This window comes from Colletotrichum costaricense (genome assembly GCF_030867565.1).
Source record: "Colletotrichum costaricense strain IMI 309622 chromosome Unknown Scaffold_4.1, whole genome shotgun sequence".
Lineage (NCBI taxonomy): Eukaryota > Fungi > Ascomycota > Sordariomycetes > Glomerellales > Glomerellaceae > Colletotrichum > Colletotrichum costaricense.
In genome coordinates, this window is record NW_026848233.1 from 2486833 (window position 1) to 2514198 (window position 27366).

Genomic DNA, 27366 nt, shown 5'->3' on the forward strand with positions numbered 1-27366 from the left:
CAATGACGTCTCTGCCGAGGCAGGTTCGAGCTTTCCGCCGCTTTCCCGCCGCTGCTTACTGCGGATAAGATGGCACCGATGGGCGCACGACAATGGTGCGCTTTGCGATGGTGGGGTTCGCGGGGCAGTCTTCGCGGTCCCCTCCTTTTCTCCAACAAACCCGACAGGCATGGGCGCGAAACCTCTCGAGGCAGGGATACGACCGTCACTTTTGATGAGCTGTTTTGTGGCAGCTCTACACCTCCTTATTAATACCTAGCCTGACTGTCATTCGGCAGGTCGCGGCCGAGGGCTGGACTTTTCTCTCTCGTCCGTACTAAGTTAGTCTGAACAATAGCAAGATTGTTTAAATAAACTCGAGGCTCTTTTTTTTCTCGGCCCTTTCACTTCCTGCTCTGGGTCTCGCGGCAGTACTCAGATTTGTTACTTGTTGTCGCAAAGCTTCCCCGCCTTCATTTATACGTTCCACAGCGTGGAGAGGCGAAGCATCACCATGCCTGAGAAGATCCTCGACGACATCTCCCACAGACGGTACAACCCGTTGAAGGGCACATGGCTACTGGTGTCCCCTCACCGAACCAAGCGTCCCTGGCAGTAAGAATGCGCTAAACCTGACTTACAATGCGACATGCGCTGAGGTGGACAGAGGCCAGCAGGAGGGACCGTCTACGACGACGCTTCCTGAATACGACCCAAAGGCATGTTCTCATCGAGTCGCATAGAGTCAACAGGCATGAGCTGACTAGATAAAGTGCTACCTCTGCCCTCGAAACCCTAGAGCGGCTGGTGACTCCAACCCCGACTACAAGAACACCTTCGTCTTTGTCAACGACTACAGCGCCGTCAAGGAGGAGCAGGCTGAGTACCACCCAGAGACAGAAAGCGATGGTATGCAACATGCACCCATTCACAGGCTTCAAGCGAATCGAACCCTGACATTGCAACTCGAGCAGACCTCGCCTCGTCCCTGTTGCGTGCGGAAGCGGCCACGGGCAAATGCTACGTGCTCACCTTCTCCGAGAAGCACCACGTCACGCTCGCCGACATGACGACCGCAGAGATTGCCCCCGTCATCGACGTCTGGACGCAAATCTACGCCTCTCACCTCTCTCCCTCCAACCCGCTGTCCAAGGTCGCCGCCGCCCTCGAGCTGCCCCCCGCGACGCCCGCGAGCACCGTGCCCCAACCCAAGCACCACCTGCGCTACATGCAAATCTTTGAGAACAAGGGCGCCGCTATGGGCTGCTCGAACCCGCACCCGCATTGCCAGATCTGGACGACGTCGACCATGCCTGAGGAGCCGGGTACCGAGCTGGTGCAGATGGGTAAGTACCGTGATCAGCACGCTGGAAGGCATCTATTGGCGGACTACGTCAAGGTCGAGATTGAGAAGAAGGAGCGCACGGTGTTTGAGAATGAGCACTTCCTCGTCGTTGTTCCCTGGTGGGGTGTCTGGCCTTTTGAGGTCTTGATTCTTCCCAAGAGACACGTTCGCGCGCTGGTCGACCTGTCCGCCGAGGAGAGGTTGCAGTTTGCCGAGGCCATTCAGGAGGTTTCCAGGAGATACGACAACCTCTTTGAGACACACTTCCCTTACAGTAAGTTCAGCTTGTGAAGGGCAATATTGAAGATGTCACTGACGACTCGATAGGCTCTGGGATCCACCAAGCACCTCTCGATGCCACCGAAGAAGAGGCCGAGAACAGCTACCTCCACATGCACTTTTACCCCCCTCTGCTTCGATCAGCCACCGTCCGCAAGTTCCTTGTCGGGTACGAGCTGATGGCTGAGCCTCAGCGTGACATCACACCGGAGCAGGCCGCCGCTCGACTTAGGGGCACCGGCGGTGAGCTGTACCGCAAGACCATTTAGTGAACCAGACAAAAGACCATACCATGAATAGTACCATCTTCGTAATTACAACATTTCTAAGCTTTATCTATCCTCGTCACTTCGTGATTTAACTGAAGAGATCCTAAAGTCCCATTTCTGCGCAGAAGCTGAGATCACAGGATGCCTTCATGTGGTATCAGGTTATCGTCTCTAGCGGCTTCCGCAGGCTACTTTTCAACAATACCAACCCTTTACGGGCTAGTAACGTAAAAGTCGCGCACCAATGGCATCCAAATCAAGGCAGTGGTGGCCAGGGTGAAGGGGAAGTATTGCGGCAGACCAAATGTCATGCTCTTGAAGACGAACAACTCGCTGGCAAAGTGACCCAACGCAACGACGTAGGTCCAGATGGCCAGGTCGTACATGTGGGCGTGGTGCAGATGGTACGCGGCATAAAGACGGACGATGCTCGTGAGGAACGTCCAGGTGCCGAAGCAGCGCGCAGCGAGAGGTGTCGCCTGATCCACAACGTCCGTCGCGCCGGCGGGGGCGGGGATGTACTTGTTGACCGAGTCCTCCGGGTTGAACTTGTCGGACTTGGGGGCGAGCTTCGTGTTGCGAACGTATTTACCGTCGTAAAGGCGGCGAGAGTAGTGGAGAGTCAGGAGGTTCTGCGCCGAGTTTCCGATGGAGATGAGAGAGAGCTGAGAGTGTATTGCTGGTTAGTGACATGCTTCTGGCGGGGGTTCAGTTCGTTCTGAAAAACCTTACCAGGAGCATGTAGTAGGGTAAGATACCCTTTGCTGGGGGAAGCAAATCCGTGAGAGACACCATTATTGCTGTATTCAAATCCCGTGAAGCTCAATTGGCGCTGAGTGGTGTAGACTTAGAAAGGAGGGAAATTGAGTCGCAGAGGAAAAGAGTGGACAATCACACCGGCATCTCCTTAGCTCAGCGTTAAGTTGCCCCAAGCTTCTGGTCCTTCGTATTCGGATTGAATCCAAAAAAGAAAAAAAGAAAAAGAAAAAGATGGAGAGAATGTTTTGTGGCTGGAGCTATCGCATTGTGGCTTGACTTTGGCTCATCAAAGCTGGCCAAAGCTCTCCGGCAGCTTGGCGTAGGTTCAACAATTGAGGGAGGTGCCGAGGTGTGGCTGATGCGATTTTGGAAGTGCATTTTCCACCATTTGCCCATCCCAACATTTTGTCTGTGCTCCTGTGCGAATTCCACGGAGGATCTGGAAAGCTTCTTCCCCTCCTTTCAGCAAATAGCAAATTCTCGATTTCATTCAGCGAGATCAGTGACGACTCATCACAATGGGCGGAATCGCCGATCAACTGGCCTATGTGCCGCAACCTGTCCAGCTTTTGCTAGCTGGTATTGGTGCTCTCTTCCTTACCTCCAAGGCTCTGAGCTATGTCAAGTTCGTCCTTGGTGTCTTTTTGCTTAGTGGCACCAGCGTATGTGCTCCCGAGCATCTCGCCCACCTATCATTGATGTCCAAACACTGACAACGAAGTCGCACAGCTTCGCAAGTATGGCAAGCCTGGCACCTGGGCCGTCGTGACCGGTGCATCAGACGGTCTCGGCAAGGAGTTCGCCTACCAGCTCGCCAGTAAGGGCTTCAACCTCGTCCTCGTCTCCCGAACCCAGTCCAAGCTCGAGACCCTCGCCCACGAGCTCGAGGCCAAGTTCGATGGCAAGATCCAGGTCAAGATCCTCGCCATGGACTTCTCCCGCGACGACAACAACGATTACGACAGACTCGCCCAGCTTGTCAACGGCCTTGACGTCGGTGTTCTCATCAATAACGTCGGCCAGAGCCACAGCATCCCCGTTCCCTTCCTCGAGACCGCCCGCAGCGAGCTCCAGAACATCGTCGCCATCAACTGCCTCGGCACCTTGAAGACCACCCAGGTCGTCGCCCCCATCATGCAGCAGCGCAAGCGCGGTCTCATTCTCACCATGGGCTCCTTTGCCGGCTGGATGCCTACCCCTTACTTGGCCACCTACTCTGGCAGCAAGGCCTTCCTACAGCACTGGAGCAGTTCTCTCGCGGCTGAGCTGAAGCCGCAAGGCATCGACGTCGAGCTCGTTCTCAGCTACCTCATTACCACCGCTATGAGCAAGGTCCGCCGCTCAAGCGCCATGATCCCGACACCCAAGAACTTCGTCCGTGCCACTCTCAGCAAGATTGGCTCTGGCAGCTACCAGAACTTCGCCTACACCTACACTCCTTGGTGGACGCACGCTCTTATGCTGTGGGCTGTTGAGAGCACCATTGGTGCCGCCCACCACCTGGCCCTTTGGTTCAACCTGAAGATGCACGTTGACATTCGCAACCGTGCTCTTAGGAAGGCGGCTCGCGAGGCCAAGAAGCAGTAAATGGAGCAGAAAGTATCATCTGTTGTGGTCGATGAGTCGCGCAGTCTAACACGCTATTGCTTTTAAAGCTGGCCGAAGTGCCGTGACGATATATGGGCGAAACCAAGCGCCTAAAGAAGTTTCATTGTGATCTCTTCTGAGATATGAAGCATGGATGAAGAAAGAACATGTAGATGAGAGGTGAATAACAGTGGCTTGGGCTCAGGGTGTAGTGGCCATTTGCATGAGTTATGTAGGAATAACGGCTCGGGTCACGGTTTCAAAGGGACTAGAATAAAAAAGCGAGTACTTAATATGAGAGAGAGAGAACCCGTTCGAGATGAAGGAGATTTTAATCAACCAAAGTAAGGTACCTGAGTTTAGTACCCAAAGCTCGCAGAGCTACTGCAAGCGCAAGCTTCGAGTGGTGCAAACGTCAGGGTCAGCCTTGTGTCCCAATGTGGCTTAGCGCGGCTCCAGGCGCGAAAATTCCAAGCGTTTGGCGGCCCCAGCCTCTTGAGCTCCTCCAGAAATTGTTTACTGCTGCGTTTTACTGCCCTCGCTCGAATTACCTTCACCTTTCCACACCGAGCCATCGAAGCTCCAATTCTTTTCATTCCCTTTGTCCGGCACGAGCTGCGCAAGGCTCCGCATCGCACACCCCTAGAAGAATATTTTCCACTTCTCGAATCCTCCAATTGACAGGATCACACCTGCCATCACCTGTTGATGATTCGGTAGCGCGACTCCAAACCGCCTTCACTGGCCGCCAGTTTGCGACGCGTTTGCCCGCCTTTCACTACCCCGATCGATCGAACTACTCGACGACAACATGTCCTACCCCCAGATGACGCCGATGCGGCCGGTGCCAGGCGCCTTCCTCAACACGCCCGCAGCCTCCAGATTCGCCAACGACAACGAGCCGGTTAGACGACGACTCTTTGCGGAGGGCGAAGCACCTTCAAGCAACAGTGGCGCGCTGGTGGCAGGATCAAATTTGGCACCCGCTACGGTTGCATCAACCAGCACAAGTGGAGGATTGGTGTCGACCTCATCTGCTCCGGCTCCCCAGCAAAACCTCCCGCCCGTCACGAGAGCAGCTCAAGCGGTCAACCAGTTCCTCCAGTCCGACGAGAACTACCCCGAGCTCGATTCCTACTGCAGGCGTAAGTTCACTGCTCTTGCCTTTATCTAACCTTTCGCGCGACGGCTACTGACATCCACATAGCAGGAGCATCGTCAGACTATGACTGCAACACGCTCGACTCGCCCTGGGCGCCCTTCCACAAGACCCAGATGTACCCGATCCCGAACCAGGTTTTCAGCCACTACAATACCGGCCAGCTCCAGACGTTGATGGGCTTGTTCGCCGAGATCAACCATGCCTGGGTGGTCATCGACAACTCACTATTCCTATGGGACTACACCCACCCAGATCCCGAACTTATTGGTTTCGAGGACCAACCGCACACGATTCACGCCGTTGCTCTCGTTGCACCCAAGCCTGGCATTTTTGTCAACACCATTACGCACATTCTAGTTGTTGCGACGTCGTCTGAGATGATTCTCCTCGGTCTTTCTGCTGAAACCACGCCATCGGGGACCAAGACCGTTTCGCTTTATAGCACCAAGCTTAACCTCCCTCTCCGAGGCACCGATGTCAGAGTTATCGCTGGCACTGCGGACGGCCGCATCTTCTTTGGAGGCAGTAACGACACCGATATCCACGAGCTTTACTACCAGCAGGAGGAGAAGTGGTTTTCAAACAGATGCGGCAAGATCAACCACACCAACCCAGGCTGGTCTTCAGTCGTCACTCTCCAGAGTGGATTCTGGGCACAAAAGTCTCCGGAAGGCCTTCAGAGCATTGTGATTGACGATTCCCGGAAGCTCGTCTACACACTTTCGACAAGATCCACCATTCGTACATACCACATGGACGGGCCTAACAAGCTCACCAAGGTCATCGAAAAGGAGCGCAACGCCTGTCTACGCGACATCACCCACATGATTACTCAGTCCCCTCTCCTCAACGACCGAACTGCCTTTGTTGCCATCAGCGCCATTCCATCACGAGAGGCGTCGAAGCTGCACCTTATGGCTCTTACCAATACTGGCTGCCGTCTGTTCCTTAGCGCGACGAGCTCTGCTTCGTACATGATTGGTGGCGTCTCTTCAAACACGCCCCCTCAGAGCATGCAGGTCCAGTTCATCAAGTTCCCCCCGTCGGACAAGCCTGGACGATCCGGCACTAACAGCGCTGGTGATGCGGTTATCGATCTTGGCTCAAAGGCCCTGGAGTTAAGTAGGCTTGGAGCTCGATTTGCGCCAGGATACTTTTTGGATTTCGTCGTTAAGGACAACGATCCGAACATCGATCTCCTCTTCGTTTCTGCTCCCGAGACTGGCCGAATCAAGGCCAACTCGTCTTCAGCTGCGCTCAAGTACTACGAGCACGGAAACTGGATCGATATTGGAAGCAGAGCCGAAGATGTCGGTTTGGTGACCAAGCCGTTTGCCGCAGCAAACCAACCCGTTGGCTTTGGAAACGAGCTTGCGGTTCAGTTCGATCAGCCGGCCACCGAGTTTGCCGTGCTGACCAATACTGGTGTTCACATCATCCGCCGCCGCCGGTTGGTAGATACTTTCGCTGCTGCCATTCGTGGTGCAGTGGGAGACGAAGGTCTGGAGCTGGAGACCCGGAAGTTCATTTCTCGGTATGGCCGCGTGGAAACCATCTCCTGCGCTCTTGCTGTAGCTTGCGGTCATGGCGGTGATGCTAGGCCCGGCGCAACGCGCGCAATCGATCAGGCCACAGAAGACCGCGCAAGGACTGTATTCGTCGACTACGGTGGCCAGCCCTCAATCACGGAGGCCGATGGTACCCCTCTCAACACAACCTCCGTTCGCCTGTCCCCGAGGCACGATGCTCTCAGTGTTTATCTCACCCGCCTCATTCGCACATTGTGGAAGAACCACGTGGTCGCTCTTGCTGCCAGCCCTACCGGCGGCGTTGCGATTCAATCCATGGTACCCATCGCAAAGCTTCACTCCACTCAGGAGCAGCTGGAGCGTCTCCGGAGATTCCTTGATGCAAACAAGAGTTTTATTCAGGGCCTGTCAGGTCCTTCCGATCTTCAAAGAGTGGCCAGCAAGCAAGAGGAAGTCGCCCTCCAGGCAGAGCACCAAGCCCTGCATGCACTTCAGAAACTGATGGAGAGCATCTCCGAGGGCATCTCGTTCGTCTTGATGCTCTTTGACGAGCGTGTCAGTGACATCTTCACGAGACTGGATGCGACGGCGCAGCAAGGACTGAAAAATCTCACATACGAGAGCCTATTCTCACAGTCTTCAGGCAAGGATCTTGCCAAGCTGTTGGTCAAGTCCATCGTCAATCGCAACATTGAGAGCGGTTCCAACGTCGAGACTGTCGCGGATGCTCTTCGGAGACGCTGTGGCAGTTTCTGCAGCCCCGATGATGTTGTCATCTTCAAGGCTCAGGAGCAGTTGAAGAGAGCGTCTGAGCAGCCGTCCAACAGCAACCAGTCTCGCGCGCTTCTGCATGAGAGTTTGAGGCTCTTTGAGCGCGTCGCCGGTGCTCTTTCATTTGCCAACCTACATAACGCCGTCTCGCAGTACATCGACCTGAAGTACTACGCCGGTGCAATCCAGCTCTGCCTCACTGTTGCCCGTGAGAAGGATAGAGGCAACACCGCTCTGTCATGGGTCCATGATGGCAAGCCCGCTAACGACCCTCGGGCTAACGCCTTCTCGGAGCGTAGGAAATGCTACGAACTAATCCACGAGGCTCTTCAACACCTGGATGCCGCGTCAAGCAGGGAACCGGAGACGATCGACGGTAGACTGACTTTGATGGGCACTAAACGCCTCGAGGCCTATAGCGTAGTGAACGACTCGGACGACGAGGTCTTCCACTTCGACCTTTACGAGTGGTACATCGAGCAGGGGTGGACTGACAGAATTCTTGCTATCGAATCACCACACGTCATCACATACCTCCAGAGTCTGGCGAGGAGCAACGTGAACCATGCCGACCTTCTCTGCAGGTTCTATACCCAACGCGAGCGGTACTTTGAGGCTGCTCAGGTCCAGAATGATCTTGCCCAATCAGACTTCGCCATTGGTATCAAGGACAGGATTATCCTTCTCAGCAAGGCCAAGGCGAATGCCAGCGTTGCTACGGCAGGTGTTGGCAGGCAACAACAGCAGGTTCTGGCCCACGAAGTCAGTGAGCTTCTCGACATTGCCAACATCCAGGATGACTTGTTGGAGAGGCTCAAGGCCGACAGCCGCGTTGACCCTGATCGCAAGGCTCAAATTGAGGAAGCGTTGGATGGTCAGGTGATAAGCTTGTCAGACGTGAGTACCCCAGTGTCGCGGTCAGCTTTGCAGTGAGACTAATATTTAACAGCTGTTCAACCAATATGCCGACCAAGCGAATTACTATGATCTGTGCCTCCTCATCTACCACAGCGCCGATTACCGCAACCCCAGCACAATCTCCCAAACATGGGTCAGCCTCATCGAGCAGATCCACGAGGAGGCTGTAGAGCGAATGGAGGAAGCTGGTCCCGGCATCCCTGTTCTGCCCTCACCCTACGAATCTGTGTCAGTCAAGGTACAGAACATCGCCCACCGTACTTCTCTGGATAGCTTCATCTTCCCGGTGCCCGTCCTGCTTCCCGAGATTTGTCGGTATGCCGTTGAATACCACCAAGATGCTGAGATCGGTGCGGACCCCACCTGGCCTGTGCAGCTCTTCCTCAGCCTCGGTGTATCCAATGACATGGTCACTCGCGTTCTCGAGAGCGTTTTTGATACCCAAGACTATGGCTTCAGTGGTAACAACCGCAACCGCATCATTGAGCTCATTATATTCTCTGTTGATGTTTGGCAACGCGAGGTCAAGCGTCGTGGAGCTGCCTCGATGAAGGGCGATGGTGCCCTTGGTGCGTGGGTTAAGGACCTGCTCAGCAGATGCGAGGCATCACTGCCCCCTGCTGGCCACGGGTCGAACCCGGGTGGCATGGACTTGTCAGAAGTGCGGAGACGTCTGCGGACGGTGAAGAGAGATGTTGATGGCCTTGTTGAGAGAGGTCCCTCTGGAAGCTTGCGCTTCCTGTAATGTCTGGAACTTTATTGGCGTGATGGGGGCGGCGGATGGGAGTTTTCTCAAAGGCGTGTGGAGAGAAGAAACACAAAACTAGATAAAGACTGAACTACGGACTTGGGCTCTCAGAGTGAGCCACGGAAAGTGTACAAAGAAGATGCGAAAAGAAACCTTGTATTTGACGCGGACGGGGTTTTGGGCCGGGGCGCGGCTGGTTAGGCGGTGTAGGCTTAGGCTTAGGCTTTGGATGTCTAGTTGGTGTTATTATATGAACACTTTTCCCAGCACTTGAGAGGCCGGACTTTGACTGTGGCTTAGCTATGATAATGTGATTTGAGAAAATGGTCATAAGAAATTCGGGTGGGAGGCTTGGTGGTGAGATGGAGCAATGTGGTCCACATATGGGTGTGTCCCTCGCCGCTCGCCCTCACGTTGATGCGCCTTGGAGCTGAATGAGCAATAGTCCAACGCGCACGTTTCATTGTCGAGTCCATCAGAAGTGTTAGTCGTCAACTCAAGTCGCGATGGCTGAGCCAGATTGAGCGAGATTGAGCTTGCCGGCGACTTATCGGAAACTTCCCCGGTCTGATTCCCACCACACCAAGTGAGATCCTGCTGACTTATATTTCCGAGGTTTCAGGCTATATCAGCAGGCAGGTTTCCTTTCAATTCGAACGACCAGAGGTCAACCCAAACCGTCCTGGCTTTTGATCACTCTTACGTGCCTGGGTACCCCAAGCATTTACACATCTCTCTGACACCAGGAAACTTGGCGACTTACTCTGTCCTTACTCAAATACCAGCGCAACAATGACAGCCACCACCGCCCCCCAGTCCGCAGGCCCCATGGCACCCATCTTCCGCTCCATGGACAAGACCATCGGCGCGCACTGGGAAGAAACCATGATTGAGATGAGCCGGACGATGATGGTGCCCCTCAATTCGCGGCTTATGAAGCAGATGGGGTTGGGCCAGCACACGACGGAGCCCATTGCCTTTCTCGACAGCGCTTGTGGGGCTGGTCCGGCTACGCAGGAGTTGGTCAAGGTTGTGTCCCGAGAGGTGTTGGACAAGAGCGAGGTCATTTGTGCGGATGGGTCGCCTATGATGGTTGGGTTAGTGGAGAGGAGGATTCGGGAGGAGGGGTGGGTTGGGGCGAGTGCGAGGGTTTTGGATGCTATGGTAAGCTTGACTATCTTTCCTATATTACCTAGTGAACTTTGAGATTGTGGCTAAGGGAATTTCTCCGTTACTGATGTGCTGTCGGGGCAGGACACTGGGTTAGCTGAGAACTCGATGACGCACGTAGTCATCAGCCTCGGTCTACATCTCATCCCCCACCCAGACAAAACCATCAAAGACGTCGTCAGGATCCTCAGGCCCGATGGGGTCTTCGGCTGTATCACACCGCATGTCGACCATATAGGCTGGGTCGCGGACGTGAGGTCAGCAATCGCATCCTTCCCGTTTGACGCGCCGTTCGAGGAGAAGAACCGTGCGCAGGTTCACGATGTCGGGCGGTGGTACGACGAGGCTTGGGTCAAGGGGTATCTACAGGACAATGGGTTCAAGGACGTCAAGACGTGTTTGGAGAGCGGGACGGTGAGGGTGAGGGACGCGAGGCACTGGTTGGATGTGTTTGGGCCAGTTGTTGCATTGATTGTGAACACGGAGTGGAGTGAGGAGTTGAGGGGGGAGCATGGATTGGAGGAGGTGAAGGGGTTGATTAGGGAGCATTTGGAAGGGAAGTATGAGGGGAAGGGGTGGGATGTTGGGTTTGCCTGCATTGTTGCTTCTGGGACTGTTGCGAAGTAAGGTAGGGACGAGGCCGTCGGGGGGTCCTGGCAGAGGAGGATGAGACTCTTGAGGATTTGTTGGTCTGGGCCGCTGTAGGTTTCAAGGCAAGATGTTGACAGAAGCAAATTGGGAGACGATTTGGAGGAGGAAACGAGTATCCAAAGCTGAGCTAAACTGTCTACTTGAAGGTAGTCGTGTCTCAGACGAAGCCATGACGAAAACAGTTCCGCGTGCGCGGGGTCTCTCGACCAACATTGTGGCGCTTGTTTGTGCGGCTGATATGTCTTATTTGGTCCCATGCCTTAGTTATTTCCTCTCTTGTACTGAAAACAAAGTTATTTGCTGAATATTACGGCTTGGTTAGGGCTGCGGACTCACGTTACTATTCGTCAATACACGACCTTGGTGAATTTATCTGTCGCACACTTGTGATGTACGGTAGCCGCATCTGGCTCGGGCCGCACCTGAAGGAGGGAAGGGGGTACATTAGCCATGGGCCAGAGTGACTGCCAAGATGCCATATTATAACGACATGTTTAGTACAGACCTCGCGAGTAAAGACATGAACACTGAGAAGTACCAATGTTGTTTCTCTAAACCATGCCCAATGCCCATGATGTGAGACTCAGGCGGATTCGAGGCCAATGGCTCGAAGCCGTGAAGTTGGCGATGCCTCTTTTGGAACAAGCCGCCCGCTGGCTCACGAGTTGAGTCGGAATTCACTTAGATGCCTCCCTTGGCAAGCGTCTCTGGCGCCGCAAGCGACTCGGAGAAGCAGAAGTACAAAAGTCCTGATACTTCTTGAGTGCTCTGTGTTCTCCTTGATTGCTCTAGGCTGTACCCTTCATTAGTTTAAACGCAAGATTGTTAGGGTTGATCGATACTCTTCATGATGCTGTCACTTGCGCGGTTTGTCGGCGTACTTGCCCTCATCGCTCCCGTTGCGCAGACCGCGCCGACTAAAGAATTTTTTGCAGAGACTAAGGGGAACTGCAGCAAGGTCCAAGTAGCCGTTCTCGGTGCTGGCCTCGCAGGAATTACGGCTGCCCAAACACTGGTAAATGCGTCCATCACAGATTTTGTCATCGTTGAGTACAATAATCGGATTGGTGGACGCGTTTACAACCGACCCTTTGGAAAGAAGCCGGGTACGAATGAGTCCTATTTTGTAGAGCTTGGTGCGAACTGGTATGTAGCTCCAGAATAATTTTGGTGTTTTAGCCTATTTACATCACCAACAGGGTTCAAGGAACGGAAAGTGAAACAGAGGAAAATCCGATTTTGACTCTGGTTAAGAAGCACAACCTGAGAAACACGCTTTCTGACTTCGACAATGTTACAGCCTTCAACGAGACTGGCCAATTATGGCCTGGAGAATGGACAGACAAGTTTGACAAGTTGGATGAGTTGTTCGTAAATGTCACGAGGAAGTACGAGTACGACGCTGGCGAAATCATCCTGAAGAATCAGCAAGATCGCAGTGCCCGTGCCGGTCTCGCAATCGCAGGCTGGAAGCCGGGCAGTGACCCGCTGGCACAAGCTATCGAATGGTCTTCCATAGACTTCGAATATGCTAATCCACCGGAGAAGACGTCCCAACAGTACTCCGTAGTCAACACCAACACATCGTTCAAGCGCTGGAAGGATGACAACAACCTGGTGCACGACGAGCGAGGGTTTGCCACATTCTTCCAGGAAGAAGCGAAGCGCTTCCTAAACGAGACAACCCAGCTGAGGCTTGGGACTATCGTCCAGAACATTACCTACTCTGACGACAGTGTCACAGTGCATAATGGGGACGGCACTTGCATCGTCGCCGACTACGCCATCTGCACGTTTTCGCTGGGTGTCTTGCAGAAGGAGGTGGTTAACTTCTCGCCAGAGCTGCCGCTTTGGAAACGAACGGCCATCCAGTCAATGACTATGGGTACTTACACGAAGATCTTTATGCAATTCAAGCCAGAAGACGTGTTCTGGGACAAGAGCACACAATTCTTTCTGTATGCCGACCCAGTGCAGCGAGGTTACTATCCCTACTTCCAGTCACTGGATCACAAAGACTTTGTGGACGGCTCCGGCATCATCTTTGTCACCGTCGTCGACCAGCAATCTTACACCGTGGAGGCTCAGGACTTTGATACTACGAAGAAACAAATCATGGACGTTCTGAAGGACATGTTCCGAAAAGAGATTCCCGAACCCATTGACTTTTATTATCACAACTGGACTCGCGAACCTTGGGCATACGGGTCTTACTCGAACTGGCCTCCGGCCCTGACGTTGGAGATGCATCAAAACATCCGCGCCAATCTCGGAAACTTGTGGTTTGCTGGCGAGGCCACTCACCCGCAGTACTTTGGCTTCTTACAAGGTGCATATTACGAGGGGAAGAACGCGGGTGAAGCTGTTTCTGGGTGCATCAAGAACAAGGATGACTGTGTGAACCTGAGATCGGTGGCGTACGATGTGTTAAACGGAACGACAAGCACCGATAAGTACACAAAGGTGAATGGATGGAGCACCAAGACTTTTGTAAAGGAACTTGGCATAAACATCAAGAGGTACTTGGGCTTATTGAAAGAGTAGAAGCCACAAAATAGAATAGGAATGACTATACTATCTACATTGCGAACGTACCCCAGTTGTACACTCCAAAGTTGACTGTTGATACCCAAGGACCTACTTGACACATGAGTTTGCACTTCATGTTATGTTGGTACCTCACTTGGAAACACGGAAGCGCAACTTATCACTTGTGATCGTGAATTTTATCTTGAAACCAGGATACAAAGTATGCTTCAGTCATTAATGGAAGCCAGTATTGAAAAGGACCGGATATGGTGTTCTTGGTAATCATATATGGCTGATTATCGGGCATTGGTACCTAGGAGCCTCGTAGGCATCGCGAATGTTAGGTAATAATTCCTTGCAGGCGGTGAGGCATGCCAAGCCTGCTTGAGTCTGGCCTTCAAGGTGTGTAGCCCGCGTTAACTGATCTGTCTGAACACCTTGACTGTAATCCCCGCTTCCATCGGGCCTTTACAATTTGGACATGGCTCTCTAAAGCGTCCGCGTGTAGTAAATTCGTTGAATTAGAAGTCAAGATTCATAAACAGAAAATACCTCCGATAAATATAGTGAACATATCCATTCGCCAAGCCATAAGAGCATGCTTACTATGAAGTTCTCATGTGGAACCTTTGCCTAGTACATGTACCAATACCAACTATTATACATTTTCTCACGGCGTTTTAGCTGTATTGATTTTGTTCGCTGTATCTCAATGGGTGATGCTCTTTAGAGGCAAACTTTGCAGGGACACTCAGGACTTTAGGCACTTTATACTTCTTATCAACCGTGGCAGCCATATATGGCTAACCCGATGACGTACCTCAGCTTGGGGATACGGCTATATTTCGGCGAAGAGAGTGGCTTCGTTTCAGTCAGGCGAACATGGGGGGTATGGGCCTAGGGGGCAGGGGGCAGGACGTCGTGAAAATGAGACCAATGTGGTAATTGCTTCCTTAAGTTTGCTTGGCCTCAGATTGGGTCCTTGGGCTCTGATCCCATGTCCAATGTACCTTGCCTTACCCGCGCCACGACGATGGCACTAGGTAAGTGGGCTTAGATGGCATCTTTGAAGCGATCTTTTAGGCAAGAGTTTTATAAGAAATCACACAGGAGCTTGTGGCACATGAACGCTGTGCTCTGCGCGGGGAAAACGGCGGTGACGGATGCCCAATCCCATCCAACCTGGCTCTCGTGACGGAATTGAATCGCACTGGGCTACCAACAGCAATGCACGCTCACGGCAGAGGCTCCACTGCCGCTGCATTCTGCGCATCAACTGAGAACACGACATAGTTGCCCAGCTGGGAATCTAGTGCGTCCGGTGCTTGATCTAAAAGTACCTGTCTCTAGCACCAGCGGTCTTTTTAGAATCGGACAGACAGCAACGGGCGCCCTTGACTACATTGCCCAATCAGACCATGTTCATTTCTCGAACCCTAGAGTGTCCGAAACAAGAACAGCTAAAAGGACCTGCGAATACTTGGAGATATCTCATTCATTGACGCGCCGTTCCACCTAGTACAGAATCGTTCAAGCTATCCAGTATTTGCCATGTGTTCGTGTCTTCGTAAAAAGACCGTAAGTTCACAAGATGATCCACCAAGGGCTGGTTTTTCAAATGTACTTAACCTCAGACTCTTCCTCCCCGTGAAGATGTTATCATGGAGATGTTATCATAAACCTGGAGCGAAGTCATTCTCGCACCATGGATTCTTTCTTCCTCCCAAATTACGGCGCAAATCCCTCCATCGTAAGGCTGAATGCCATCGATGATGAAGAAATGCCCGACTCCATTCCGTTTACCACTTCGCCATTTCCTGATATCCTTGTTTCAACACCCGATGCGGCTGAAATGACAGTATTTTCTACATCTCACAACGGCTTCTCTGATTCAGCAATGCTCGGCTTCCTGCCTGCAGACCCCTTTGCAGTTCAACCCTCGCCCACCTCGTCACCAATGCTTAGGCCTCCCACCGACAGAACTGGGAGCCCGTCAACGACGCCATTCAGCATGGATGTCTTGCAGTCAACACTCGGAAGAGATTTTCCCCAGCCATCGTGGGGTATTCTGACTGATGGACCAGCTGGTCCCATCGACATATCACCTCTCCTCCCTGGTACTCCAGCGTTCCTGAGTCCCCGACCAAATTCTCTTGCTAGGTCGGCTACGAGCTCAGCCTCCCCGAAAAGATCTCCATCTGTAACCAATGAAGAGTGGGAACGTCTCAAGAAGGACATCAAACGGCTATACATGGAAGAAAGCTTCACGATGCAGGATACCGTGAAGATCTTGCGTGAACAATTCAACTTCTGTGTGACGTAAGTGAAGGTCACCTGCGCTGTTGCAAAGGTCTAATTTCTCTAGTGCAAGGCAATGCAAAAGGCGTTGCCTAGAGAAGTGGAATTGGAGGAAAAATGATACCGAGTCTGCTCGGCAGCTTCGTCGGGACGGCAAGAGCCCAGTAACCCCCAACAAGAAGACAGCACGACAGCAACGCCGGCCACCCATCAACAGCACTAGTAGCCTGCTTGCTGAGATCTCTGCTCGAACATGTGGGCTTTGTGAAAAGCTCCTGCACTGGGTTAAAAGTCTCATCTTCAGATCCTCGAAAGAAGACGTGGAGTGGCGCCAGCTGAATCGCGTTGGTCGTCTGCCAGTCTTCGGACAAGAACTCACTTCTCAGGTCGCCGTCGGCCTGGAGCACTTCGCTTCTGGCGATCCCGACAGTGGATTCCCCGTACTGAGCCACATGTTTTGGGACCTCGGAGATTTTGTCAGGAAGAGCGACATCACTATATACGCGACCTTGCTCTTGGATATACCCTCCATATTCTATGAGTTCAAAAACGAGGTTCCTTTTCTCAACAAATACTTTCTGTATCTGCACAGTTTGTTTGGAGAGTTTCAAAAAGGCGATAGCCCAATCGCAAACGCGGTGCAGGCGATGGGTCAGCTCACAGCCATGGACTTCGATCAAGCTCGAGGCTGCTTATCACAACTCTACCGGGTCGTCGCCGATGCTTACGAAGAAATCCAGGGGCGCGACACATTTGATAGCATCGAACGGCATGTGGAGGCGATCAATGCTACTGGAAGCACTCCAGATACACAGGAGGTAGGACGAATCATCACTGCTCTCGACAACATGCAGATACTCGCCGCCTCACATCAAGGCCAGCTCCAGTCGCCCAACATCATCGAGTATGAACTCTGGAAGATTGAGCTTCTGCGGTCAATTGAGACCGGCAATCAGTTCGTGAGTCGTTGCAATAGACTCCTGGAGAGTATCGCAACCGTTGCTATCGACAAAGAATGGCGGCTTTGGGAGCCTTGGCTGCTCTGGATTTGTGGAGAGGTCATGTACGAGCTTTGCAGATTCTTCGACAAGGTTGGCAACGACGAAGAGTGGGCGGAAAATCTGGAAGGCTGCATTTTACGGTTTAGGTGTGCGATAACCATGGACGAGACCTGGGAAGAGTTGCTGGGATGGAGGGTTGTGCTTTACCGTCTTCAATTGGTTGAGTTCTGGACAGAAGCAGGAAAGCCGGAGCAGGCTGAGAAGCACAAGCGATGCATCAGAAACTCGGCTTGCTGGGAAGCAATGTTGAGAGAGCACGCGGAGCTACCTTCTTTCTTTGATTGAGCTTTTCCTATGTGTATAATGTAACTGAGTACCTGAAGTAAACGTCTGCCCAAAGGCACCAAAACTCCATGACAAATAATATTTGAGTTTCAGTGAATCTCGTCATGACAACATGAGGCATGAATTACAACTCAAACTACAACTGTTTTATTAAAGGACACCTTTTCATGTCCTTTCGGGTAGCCTGCTGCAAAAGCGGCCTTACTCTGCAGCGGGGAGCCCGAGGCATCCTCAAGCCTGGAACCTCTCTGAATGGAATGACAAGGACTCAAGAAAGCTCTCCTGCGCGGCCTGGAATTTGATCTTCATGAAGTGTGCCCAGAGACAGAGAATCTGGGACTTCGACATATGGGGAGAAACTTGCAGAGAGGTGAGCGGCAGAGTTCTATGTTGAGGGAAGTGGGAGAGCCCAACCCCCCCAAAACATGATCTAGAGCCGCCCTCGCGCAGCAGGTGCTGTGCTTGCTATAACGTAAGGCGTTTCTGCATAAAAGGTCCTTTTCAGTCCCGGCGGATGGGCTGGGTTTGATTTATGCGAACCAATCCGGCAAAGCCATGTGTGGCCAGTCATCTCTCACCTGAGCCGCAGGTATTGATGCATGGGCTTTTTAGATGCATTGCAGTTGCTGCGGCTTGCTTCAATTCGTTTCAATGGAGTGAAAATGGAGTGGACAGTCAACCAATTAATGCGTACATCCGAGAGTATGATGAGGTGCTTTACGTAGAACTCGTCACTTTTCGGCCAAGGCATACACCACATGTGCGAATCGGAAAGCCGCAGTGGGCAAGACACGCCATGCCCATTCTTTCAGTGGCTAATCACCCTTCATGATCTGGGAATAGAATTATTTGAGGAGAAGGTATATGAATGAAATAACCAGCACAAGGATTTCAGGTTCTCGTATATGGCGTTCCGAACCCTAGTTGGAAGACCAGCTAGAAAGTGTCTTCATCAATATCAATACACATCACGTCTTTCAGATTATATATCCATGCTATGGCATCATATCCTAAACGAAGCGGGCTCATGCCACCACGTGAAAGCGACTGGGAAGACAGAAAGCAAATTCTCTACAACCTATACATGCTGAAGAACTTAAGTCTTGGAAAGGTGGTTGACGAGATGTCAGCTAGTCATTCCTTTGTTGCTAGGTGAGTCATTTGTGTTAGTTCCAAACCGTAATATCCTTCTAATTCGAAATGCCCTTGCCAGTGAGAGGATGTACAAGCGCAGGTTTGTGAGGTGGGAGTGGTTTAAGTACCACACAAGAAGATTCCAAGCGACGTCCTTGAAACCTGGGAGCAAAGTCGAAAAATGCCGAGGAAAGACTACACGGCAGACTAAAACGCGGAAAGGAAAACAAACTATCCTTCGAAGCTGCGATGTGCACCAGAGAAGCTCAACCGTGGCAGGCGACCTGACGTTCAGTAGACCACAGGTCCCTTTACGCAATACGAGTTGCGAAAGCCTACGGCTAAATAGTTCGCTTTCGACCTTCCTGTTACCTCCGTGTGCTATATCCCTAGAGATGACACATTGGACTGCAAGGCTGGAAAAGAGCCTCCCCGAGAGATCCCGTTGGCCCGAAACCCCCAGGAGAAAGGCGAACTCGACCTCACTGTCAACCACCAATTGCCATTTTGGTGCAGTAGACACTCTCATCCAAAGACTTGGTGTCATGGATACCATAGTCCCGAGGCCTATGGAGAGAAGGCTCGAAATGGGGATTTTCCACGCAGGACATCAGAGCGAACCCCAGGGTCTGAAAGACCTGGACTTATCGCTTGCGGATGAGCCTCTGCACGATCTTTCGCTTGCTAGCTTCGACATTCAAACGACCAGGCTCATTCCACTCGGATCCTCTGAACTCGCCTCCGAGTTCTCGCTGAGAATTAAGATAACTGCGTTCGTTCCTCAATCATATTCGAAGAAACTCTTGTGCGTAGGGTCCAAAGAAACGTCTTTTCCCCTCAACATGGGCGACCAACTTGGAAATCAGAAGAATTCATGGCAAAGTAGAAGTCCGCCAGTGGCCGTTTACGCGGAAGAAACCATGCTGCAAAGAGATACCCCGAGGTGCATTGATGTCGGGGGACTCATACAGAGCCTGGATGAAGCTCAACAGCAGCTTCGCCAGCTGCAATCCACCTTAGCTAGTTTGGCATGGTTAGCACAAGGGTTCCGAGCTTGACCTCACCCTTGGAACGCGCTGTACCTGAAGATCTAAGTCAATGCTAGCAAGGATATAGTAGCTGAACGAGATCGATATCTGCGGATTATTCTGTAGCAAAGTAGTAATTACCTCAGTTTCCATACTTAATTGACTGTGACGCAATGGAACGAGATGTTGCTGACACGTGACTCTCACTGAAGAGTGGATCGCCTTATCGCTTATCAGCCTCTAGCCTCAGCGCAGAGCTTCGGCGACAGCTGTCAAATTGGTTGCGAACCACAGTCGAACTCCGGGGAAAGCTGGCCCGGAATAGCTCCCACCCCCGTCGCGCATAACCCCGAGTCAAGGAAATGCCCCGGCCGATCTGCTAGGACCCTTTCTCCATCTTGCCGCTTGCACGATCACCGACTATTCCATCCGCGCACACACATTATGGCGTCCCTCGCGCAATTACTCCTGGGAGCTGTCGCTCTTTGCGCTTCCGGCGTCCTCGCTGCGCATCCCGAGGATGGTCTCCCTTCGTACCACTACGGCGCACCCATCCACGTGGAGTGCATGAACCGTAGCTCGTGAGTATCTCCCCTTAGCCGTTCCTATTCATCATCAAGAGCTTCGTCTCCACTGCCTTTAGACTATAGCTCGAGCTCTAGCTAATGCCTCTTCAGCGAAACAGGCGAACATATTGAAAACTCCAACCACGAAATCGAATGGATCCCCTTCCCCTCCTGCGAAGAAACCAACAAGCCCCTCGAGTTCCAATACGGCCACGAGGGCGAAGTCAATTGCACCATCCCCATGGTCTCCGACCCCTTCTTCCACCTCCTCGAGTTCTTCATCCACAACGACGCACCTCTCGCCTGCCGTCTCCCAGCCCGACCCGCGCCTCACGTTGAGACCGTCGGCGAGAAGCCCTACGTGCAAGAATACATTCCTCTCGTCTTCGCCCTCGCCGGCACCCTCCAGCTGAGCCACTTGCACGTTAGCACGCACATGAACGTGCTCCTGCACAGCATGCCGAAGCACCACACCCGACCTCACGACTCGGGTGTCCTCGATTCCGGAACGGCGTATAGCACGAGTCCATTGAGCCATATGGACGGGATATACACAAAGAGACTTGTGATTGGTGATCCGTTGCCGCTACGGTTGTCTGTTAGATGGTTTCCGACGCCGAACCTGCCAAAGTCGGAGGGCCACGTCGAGTGGCAGGGTATGGGCGGACACGTCTACGCGAGCACCGTCTTCTACATCATCACCTCCTTCATGGCAGGCGTGCTCGTCGCGTCAACGTACTTTTTTGGAGTCGTCCTGCCCAAGAGGGTACGCGGAAGAGGCATGGGCGGCGCGACGCCACTCGGTTACGGTCTCAACGGTCTCAACGGCGTTGGCAACGGTTGGGGCTACTCCAAAGCGGCCAAGAGGATGGATTGAAAGAAAGCACCAACAAAGCGTTCGCGTCACGAGAAATCTGTACGATTTGATCCGATTCATGTATATCTGCTAGCCGCCCCCCTCTTTGAGAGGCTTTTATGATGGATGAGGGGAGTTTTATTTTGATGGACGAATTAAACTGGGATGGCCTTGACCTGCCCACTTGGACTGGGGAAATGGAGTTTTGGAATCGATCATCTGGATCCGCGCACGCGCGGGCTGACGGGAGCAGGATTTGTAGCGATATGTTAATGGAACCAATACCTGCTCCAATGGAGACCCAGCGAACTCCTCTTACTGCAACTTCTTGGTGCTGTCTGCGGTGTTCACCCGCTTCAAAATGCGCAGCCACATGTCCAGTCCCATCAGCGCCGCTTTTGAGATCAGCTTAATTTGAAGATTGATCGCAAATGTCGATTGCACTTACGGATGACCGCCCATGGGCCGTAGAGGTTGAAGACAAAGACGTTCTTCTGAGCCTGGCTGTACACGGCAGGATCCCAGTGGAAGACGTCGTAGATGCAGGTCAAGGTCGTGAGGGCGCACTCGACACAGAAGACGAGCACGGCGAGTTCGAACCCGGCAGTTGTGCCAGTATTTCTCGAGAACCTGTAGACCATCCAGGCAGCCATGGGCAGCTGGTAGACGATCTCGATATAGGTGAAGAGCTTGAACCACGAGGGGAGGTTCTCGTGAGACGCGGTGAAGAAGGGGTCGTTGTACGTGGAGATGTAGAAGTCGCGGAGGACTTGGAGGAAGTGTAATGGGGATGAGGGTGCCGCGTAGAGAGCTGATGGGTAGAATGGGACGAGGTCGACCACTGATGAGAGGATGGTCAGCTCTGGCTTCTATGGGTGAGAGGTGGTGAAGGCTGCTGAAAGACCCGAGACGGCCCAGAAACCAGAATCCTTAGTCACGGCGCCACTCTTCCGCCGATAAGTTTGCCCAAATACAAGATAGCATATAGACAGATCACAATATCAATTGACGCAAAGCGATAGAGGTTGGACTCACAAAGCATCGCCGTCAGCTGTATGCCAGAGATGACGAGGTACGCGCTGTCGCGCCAAGTTCTTGCTGAGGCAGACATGACAACCTCTTGAGATAACTCAATGATAGCAGAGCCGGGTGACTTTCTTCTGTGCTCAGATTGAGGACTTGCGCGGATTGATGACAGCCGCTTTACGATGGTCACGCCGCGTTGAGTTGAGGAAAACATCAGGGATGAGCTGGTCAGCGTAATTTCACGAAAGATCTGTGCTGACATAAGCACCAGTTCAAGCGGTGGGTGTAAGTGACGAGACAAGCTTGTCGCCGAAGGATCATTACGACGCTAGAACAAGGTTTCGGAGGAGATCTTTGGAGTTCACAAAGAGAACAGGCAATCCCTAATGCTACTTTCTATTCCCGACGTACAGAATTGACCCGCCCGACCTCATATATACCTACAGTCTCTCGACGAAAGAAGATCTGAGTCGTGCCCTCTATCGAGCTACTGGTGTCAAGCGCGCCTTCAAGGGGCCTTTATCCCACAAGATGAAGACCTGCTGCTTCTTGGCCCAGTCTTTGTAGTCCTCGTCAATTTCAATGTCAAAGTTCCAAATAAGGCGAGCCAGAATAAGTCTCATTTCAACATAGGCCAGACTGCAGCGGTTAGCGACACATTCCCGTGGAATCAGTTGGATGACGACACTCACTTCCGCCCCAAGCAATTCCGTGAGCCGATGTGGAAAGGTTGGAAAGCTTCCCTGTTATCCGATGCGAATTTCTCATCTCCCATGAATCTCTCGGGGTGAAATCCGTACGGGTCTTTGAAGTACTGCTCGTTGTGGTTTATGGCCCACTGGTGAATCGCAACAATAGTCTGGTGGCAGTATCGTCAGTAATTCCATGGAGGCCAAGTATGAGAGACTCACTCACGTTCTCAGGCACGAAATTTCCGCAGATAGTCGCTCCACCCTTGGGTGTGACTCTTGGGAGGCCCATGGAGACTGGAGGGTAGACTCTGAGCGCTTCATCCAGGCAAGCGAGCATGTAGGTCAACTTGTTGACAGATACTAGATTGATCTCCTCTTCCGTCTTGAAAGATGATCGTACCTCATCCGTAAGTTTGGCCAGACAATCCCTATTCATGAGGAGGTAGTAGGTAACTCCAGCCAGTAATGTCGCTGTCGTTTCAGAACCCCCAATGATGAGCGTGTTGCTGTTTGCTGCAAGCGTCTCGAACGAGATATTCTGTTTGACCAGTCATTAGAGAGATGATAGTCTGGCAAGGTACTAAAAATGACGTGATGACGATTACCAGTTCGTCCTTCTTCTTCAACAAGCCCTCAATCAAATCAGGCCTGCCACCCTCCTTCTTGCCGAGCTCCATACGCCTCTCCAACTTGGCCTTGGCCCTAGCCAAATTCTCGCCTCTAGCCTTCTTCGCCGCCTTCGTCGCCAAAAGCGTGAAGATGATCTTCTTCAGGAAGGGAAAATGACCTGCGGTCTGCGCGAATACACCAAGGCGAGCCGACTGGAAGATAGCCTTCACCCACGGGTGGTACTCCGACTTCTCCAAGCACCCAAACGGTTCACCAAACGCCAGATCCCCAATGATATCAAACGTCGTAAAGTTATACCACGACATCAAGTCAACGGGTTCTTCGCCGGAACAATGCTCGTGTAGGCGCTGGATCATGAGATCCACGTACTTCATGATCAGGGGCTGCTGGTCGCGAAGACTTCGCTCGCTAAAGCCGTGTGATAGTTGCCGTCTTAGCATCGCGTGCTCCGCGCCGTTCGTGTTGACGATGTTGATGGGCTGCTCGGCCGTCGGGCGGTAGAATTTTGGGGCTTTTTCGAACGTTGGCGAGCCTGCGGACCGGTGGCCCATGATGTCTTTCCAAGCGTTGACGTTGCAATAAGCCAGTTCGTCTGGAGCGACGCGGACTACGTCTCCGTATTTCTTGTGAAGTTCCAAGACGTCCATAGGAAGGGCGCCCTTGATGAGTCTGTGGCAGAAAGCCCATCTTGTCGCTCTCATGGAAATCGGCCCTGGGTAGTGCCGAAGTGGATGGAGGAAAAGGTTGTAGAAGATGCATGATACTGTGTACACTGCAATCTAGTGTGGTGTCAACTCAAGCAGTATAGGTTCGTCCGACTCTGATTAACTTACAAAAGCAGCGCATGCCGTGATGGCGGTCAAGAAGCTATGTAGAACTGCCATGCTGACGAGAGCCGATACAACGAGCTTTTGGCGTTGTTGCTAGAAAGTTTGGAAGAATAGAGGTTCTTTGAGCTAAATATATCTTCTGCAGACTGCAGGACAATAAGATCCTGATTTTCGCGAACGCGTAGTCTGTTGCGGTCCGCCAAATCTCCTTCAATTGTTACAAGCCCATCTACAAGGCTGAGTTCAGAAATGGCGAAGTTGCACAACGGGACGTAGAAGTTGAAGTCGCTGAACTTAAATTCGAACAGTGGTTGATCCCTACGGCCAGAAATAGAGCCCATGCCACTCCTGAGCGACAAGCTAAGAAGCCTGTGATAGTGCTGCCTACAGAAACCAGCAAATCATGAACAGGTACGAAAACGAGGGAGATGTAGAAGGGAAAGATAATTCCACGGATTGCTACTGGTTGATGTTGCATAGACCTTTCTCTCGGACGGACACCTGGGGCAGCAGGCGTTCGTTTCAAATTCCGAGGGCCTGGAGCTGTCACCAAGTTCGATCTCAACTCCGTGCCGCAACTTAATCATTGCAGAAGTAGTGGGCCGGCAACGGGGTTCGGTATGGGAATGTCCCAGAATACGGTCCTTTTCTGACATAGCCCAGTTCTTGAGTCGTGGTTGGCGTACGCAGCTACTGCGGTAAGTGGCTAGATGTCGATCTTGCTAATCAAATATTTCATTCCTTAGGAGTGTCGAGTTACGCGTCAAAAGTTTCGGAGTTCAAAAACGATGGCTATGCTATTTGGTCGAATATTGACTCTGTGGTGTACGTTCGTTGTCGTTGTCGTTGTCGCACGTTCGTTGCGGAAGGTGCGATAACGAGAACGAGGTACGAGCGGGAGCTAGTGAGTGATCGACAAAGCAACGGACCAGGATCCATGCGGTCCTGAACGAACTGAACCCTTGGGAGCAATGGCGGCACAGAAATCCATAGATCCACTATTTCTCCAGGCAAATTGGGCTCAGTCGTGTTCAGTAACGCGAACTCTTTTCACGAACTGTAGGATCTGGGGTCTGCTTACGCCAGTATGCGATAGCGGGCAAGGGTCAGGTGATGGAAATCGCAAATAGGAGCGGATTTCGAGATCGGGAATAGTGGATTAAGATAAACGAAGTATCTTTTGGAGAAGATACAGTCCACTGAGGTTGTCACAAGTACGGCAGGATGCGATTTACGCGGGAAACATCACCTTGTATTTGGCCATGTGGTGCCTAACTCTCATCTTGATATACGTGATCTCTATATTCTATCTAGCGCCTGCTCGTTGTGTGAACTGATCTTATCACACTACACATCAAGTTCTCTTACTCTCTTCACTACATCTATACTACGAGTCTTGGCACACGAGTGATAGCGGCATTATGAAAGGAACTACAAAGTCTAGTTCCACGGAAAAGCAGCATATTCAGAGCTCGCCAACAGAGCCTCCACCAGCCAAAATGGGACCTGGAGAGATTCCCTCTGAGGCAACCTCTGGAGAAATCTCAGACGAGGACGATAGAAATCTCGTCACCTGGGACGGAGCCGACGATCCGCAAAATCCTATGAACTGGCCCGATTCTAGAAAATGGATCAACTTGGTCTTGATGTCGCTTTTGACTATTATCTCGTAAGTTTAGCGCCCGCGATCGACTGGAACCTGGTTTCTCACTAACTCTTTCAAGCCCACTGGTACTTAGACATCTTCCTCTCCGTCAGATGTAGTGACATAGAGCTGACATTTTACAATCATACATAGGGCTCATCTATGTTCGCCCCTGGAATCCCTAGAATCCTCACAGAATTCGAAACCAACGATTCTCTCATCGCAACCTTCATCACCTCGATCTACTTCCTCGGCTTCGCCTTTGGACCTCTGGTGGTAGCGCCTTTGAGCGAGCTTTATGGCCGTGTCTACATTTACCATATCAGCAACGTCTTGTTCGTTTCTTTCTGCGTGGGTGCTGCTCTGAGCACCAGCATCGATATGCTCCTGGCATTTCGCTTCTTGATGGGTGTTGTGGGCTCAGTTCCCACAACAATCGGTGTCGGAAGCATCGTTGATGTCATGCCGATTGAGAAACGCGGACGCTCAATCTCACTCTGGGCAATTGGTCCTCTCCTGGGCCCTTCCATAGGGCCTGTCGCGGGAGGATATTTGATTCAGGCTGCCGGCTGGCGCTGGGTCTATTGGCTACTTGCGATCTTGGTATGTTGATGGAATCGTATAGTTAAGTCCAGTACCCATGCTAACAGTCAAAGGGCGGTGTTTGCAGCATTCTGGCGCTGTTGATTATGCGTGAAACCTACGCCCCGGTTCTACTAGAGCGCAAGGCCCGACGCCTACGAACGGAAACTGGGAACCACGCCCTGCGCACAAAGGCTGACCGAGATGGAAAGAAACTGATACAGAGAGCCGTGATCCGGCCATTCAAGTTTCTCTTCATGACGCCATTGGTGTCCATTATTGCCGCCTACGTCGGGATAGCTTACGGAATACTCTACCTGCTGATCGCTACGTTCTCCTTTGTCTACACCGACCAGTATCACTTTAGCGAAGGTGATGCCGGCTTGGCGTTCCTCCCAGCTGGGCTTGGGATGATGATTGGTGTCCTGACTTTTGGCAATGTACAAGATTATCTCGTCAAGAAGGCAAGAGAGGGTATGAGGCCAGGCGAGAAGTATAGGCCAGAGGTAAAGATCACGCCTTGGTTGACGATTCCGACCGGCCTAACGGTACCGATTGGGCTATTCATCTATGGCTGGACGACAGAGAACAAGATCCATTGGATTGTTCCCATGATAGGCGTTGTTATTCTGTCTGGTGGACTCACTGGAGTTACAGTAAGCCTTTCCACTCATTATATGACAATTCGACAGCTAATGTTATCAGATGTGTGTCCAAAATTACCAAATTGATTCGTACGAGAGATATGCAGCGTCAGGTTCAGCAGCTGTCACACTATCCCGATCTCTGATTGGCGCTTTGATGCCCCTTGGGGGATTGAAAATGTATGAAGCCCTGGGTTTGGGATGGGGAAACAGTCTTCTGGGCTTCATGTCCTTGGCACTGGTGCCGGTACCTGTTGGTTTGTTTTTATACGGGGGCATGATTCGGAAGAGGTTCGATCCCGTGCTGTGAGACCGAGTCAAAATGTGATTCGCCGCAGATAAACTAAATTAGGCTTGCACATCTAGAACCCAAATCCATGACTTGTTATGCAC

General features: G+C 52.1%; 11 protein-coding genes across 11 annotated transcripts; 9 read left to right on the plus strand and 2 right to left on the minus strand.

The window, feature by feature from the left end:
- Positions 1-394: 394 nt before the first annotated feature.
- CCOS01_04879 (galactose-1-phosphate uridylyltransferase) lies at positions 395-1872 on the plus strand (the record flags this gene model as incomplete). Its single annotated transcript, XM_060453060.1, has 4 exons — positions 395-594; positions 779-888; positions 954-1598; positions 1652-1872. Coding segments are annotated over 4 exons (1176 nt in total), but the record flags the coding sequence as incomplete, so codon positions are not given.
- Positions 1873-2084: 212 nt separating this feature from the next.
- On the minus strand, positions 2085-2667 carry CCOS01_04880 (Erg28 like protein; the record flags this gene model as incomplete). The annotated part of the gene is made up of 2 exons (XM_060453061.1): positions 2085-2537; positions 2605-2667. 2 exons carry the CDS (start codon positions 2665-2667, stop codon positions 2085-2087), a joined length of 516 nt encoding a protein of 171 aa, XP_060317019.1.
- Positions 2668-3149: 482 nt separating this feature from the next.
- CCOS01_04881 (3-ketoacyl-CoA reductase) lies at positions 3150-4218 on the plus strand (the record flags this gene model as incomplete). Its single annotated transcript, XM_060453062.1, has 2 exons — positions 3150-3293; positions 3361-4218. The coding sequence occupies 2 exons, from the start codon at positions 3150-3152 to the stop codon at positions 4216-4218; spliced, it is 1002 nt and encodes a 333-aa protein (XP_060317020.1).
- An 811-nt stretch (positions 4219-5029) lies between these two features.
- CCOS01_04882 (non-repetitive/WGA-negative nucleoporin) lies at positions 5030-9343 on the plus strand (the record flags this gene model as incomplete). The annotated part of the gene is made up of 3 exons (XM_060453063.1): positions 5030-5363; positions 5426-8577; positions 8630-9343. 3 exons carry the CDS (start codon positions 5030-5032, stop codon positions 9341-9343), a joined length of 4200 nt encoding a protein of 1399 aa, XP_060317021.1.
- Positions 9344-10138: 795 nt separating this feature from the next.
- CCOS01_04883 (methyltransferase domain-containing protein) lies at positions 10139-11143 on the plus strand (the record flags this gene model as incomplete). The annotated part of the gene is made up of 2 exons (XM_060453064.1): positions 10139-10510; positions 10601-11143. The coding sequence occupies 2 exons, from the start codon at positions 10139-10141 to the stop codon at positions 11141-11143; spliced, it is 915 nt and encodes a 304-aa protein (XP_060317022.1).
- An 874-nt stretch (positions 11144-12017) lies between these two features.
- CCOS01_04884 (N1-acetylpolyamine oxidase) lies at positions 12018-13711 on the plus strand (the record flags this gene model as incomplete). The annotated part of the gene is made up of 2 exons (XM_060453065.1): positions 12018-12313; positions 12367-13711. The coding sequence occupies 2 exons, from the start codon at positions 12018-12020 to the stop codon at positions 13709-13711; spliced, it is 1641 nt and encodes a 546-aa protein (XP_060317023.1).
- Positions 13712-15593: 1882 nt separating this feature from the next.
- On the plus strand, positions 15594-17340 carry CCOS01_04885 (transposase; the record flags this gene model as incomplete). Its single annotated transcript, XM_060453066.1, has 2 exons — positions 15594-15823; positions 16026-17340. 2 exons carry the CDS (start codon positions 15594-15596, stop codon positions 17338-17340), a joined length of 1545 nt encoding a protein of 514 aa, XP_060317024.1.
- Positions 17341-18337: 997 nt separating this feature from the next.
- CCOS01_04886 (uncharacterized protein) lies at positions 18338-19532 on the plus strand (the record flags this gene model as incomplete). Its single annotated transcript, XM_060453067.1, has 2 exons — positions 18338-18492; positions 18554-19532. The coding sequence occupies 2 exons, from the start codon at positions 18338-18340 to the stop codon at positions 19530-19532; spliced, it is 1134 nt and encodes a 377-aa protein (XP_060317025.1).
- A 414-nt stretch (positions 19533-19946) lies between these two features.
- On the plus strand, positions 19947-20945 carry CCOS01_04887 (uncharacterized protein; the record flags this gene model as incomplete). The annotated part of the gene is made up of 2 exons (XM_060453068.1): positions 19947-20083; positions 20180-20945. The coding sequence occupies 2 exons, from the start codon at positions 19947-19949 to the stop codon at positions 20943-20945; spliced, it is 903 nt and encodes a 300-aa protein (XP_060317026.1).
- A 294-nt stretch (positions 20946-21239) lies between these two features.
- CCOS01_04888 (cytochrome P450 ClCP1) lies at positions 21240-24156 on the minus strand (the record flags this gene model as incomplete). Its single annotated transcript, XM_060453069.1, has 8 exons — positions 21240-21319; positions 21373-21765; positions 21960-22200; positions 22442-22589; positions 22643-22809; positions 22866-23180; positions 23248-24051; positions 24106-24156. 8 exons carry the CDS (start codon positions 24154-24156, stop codon positions 21240-21242), a joined length of 2199 nt encoding a protein of 732 aa, XP_060317027.1.
- A 1445-nt stretch (positions 24157-25601) lies between these two features.
- Positions 25602-27283, plus strand: CCOS01_04889 (polyamine transporter 3; the record flags this gene model as incomplete). The annotated part of the gene is made up of 5 exons (XM_060453070.1): positions 25602-25771; positions 25827-25833; positions 25901-26350; positions 26398-26985; positions 27035-27283. 5 exons carry the CDS (start codon positions 25602-25604, stop codon positions 27281-27283), a joined length of 1464 nt encoding a protein of 487 aa, XP_060317028.1.
- Between the last annotated feature and the right edge of the window lie 83 nt (positions 27284-27366).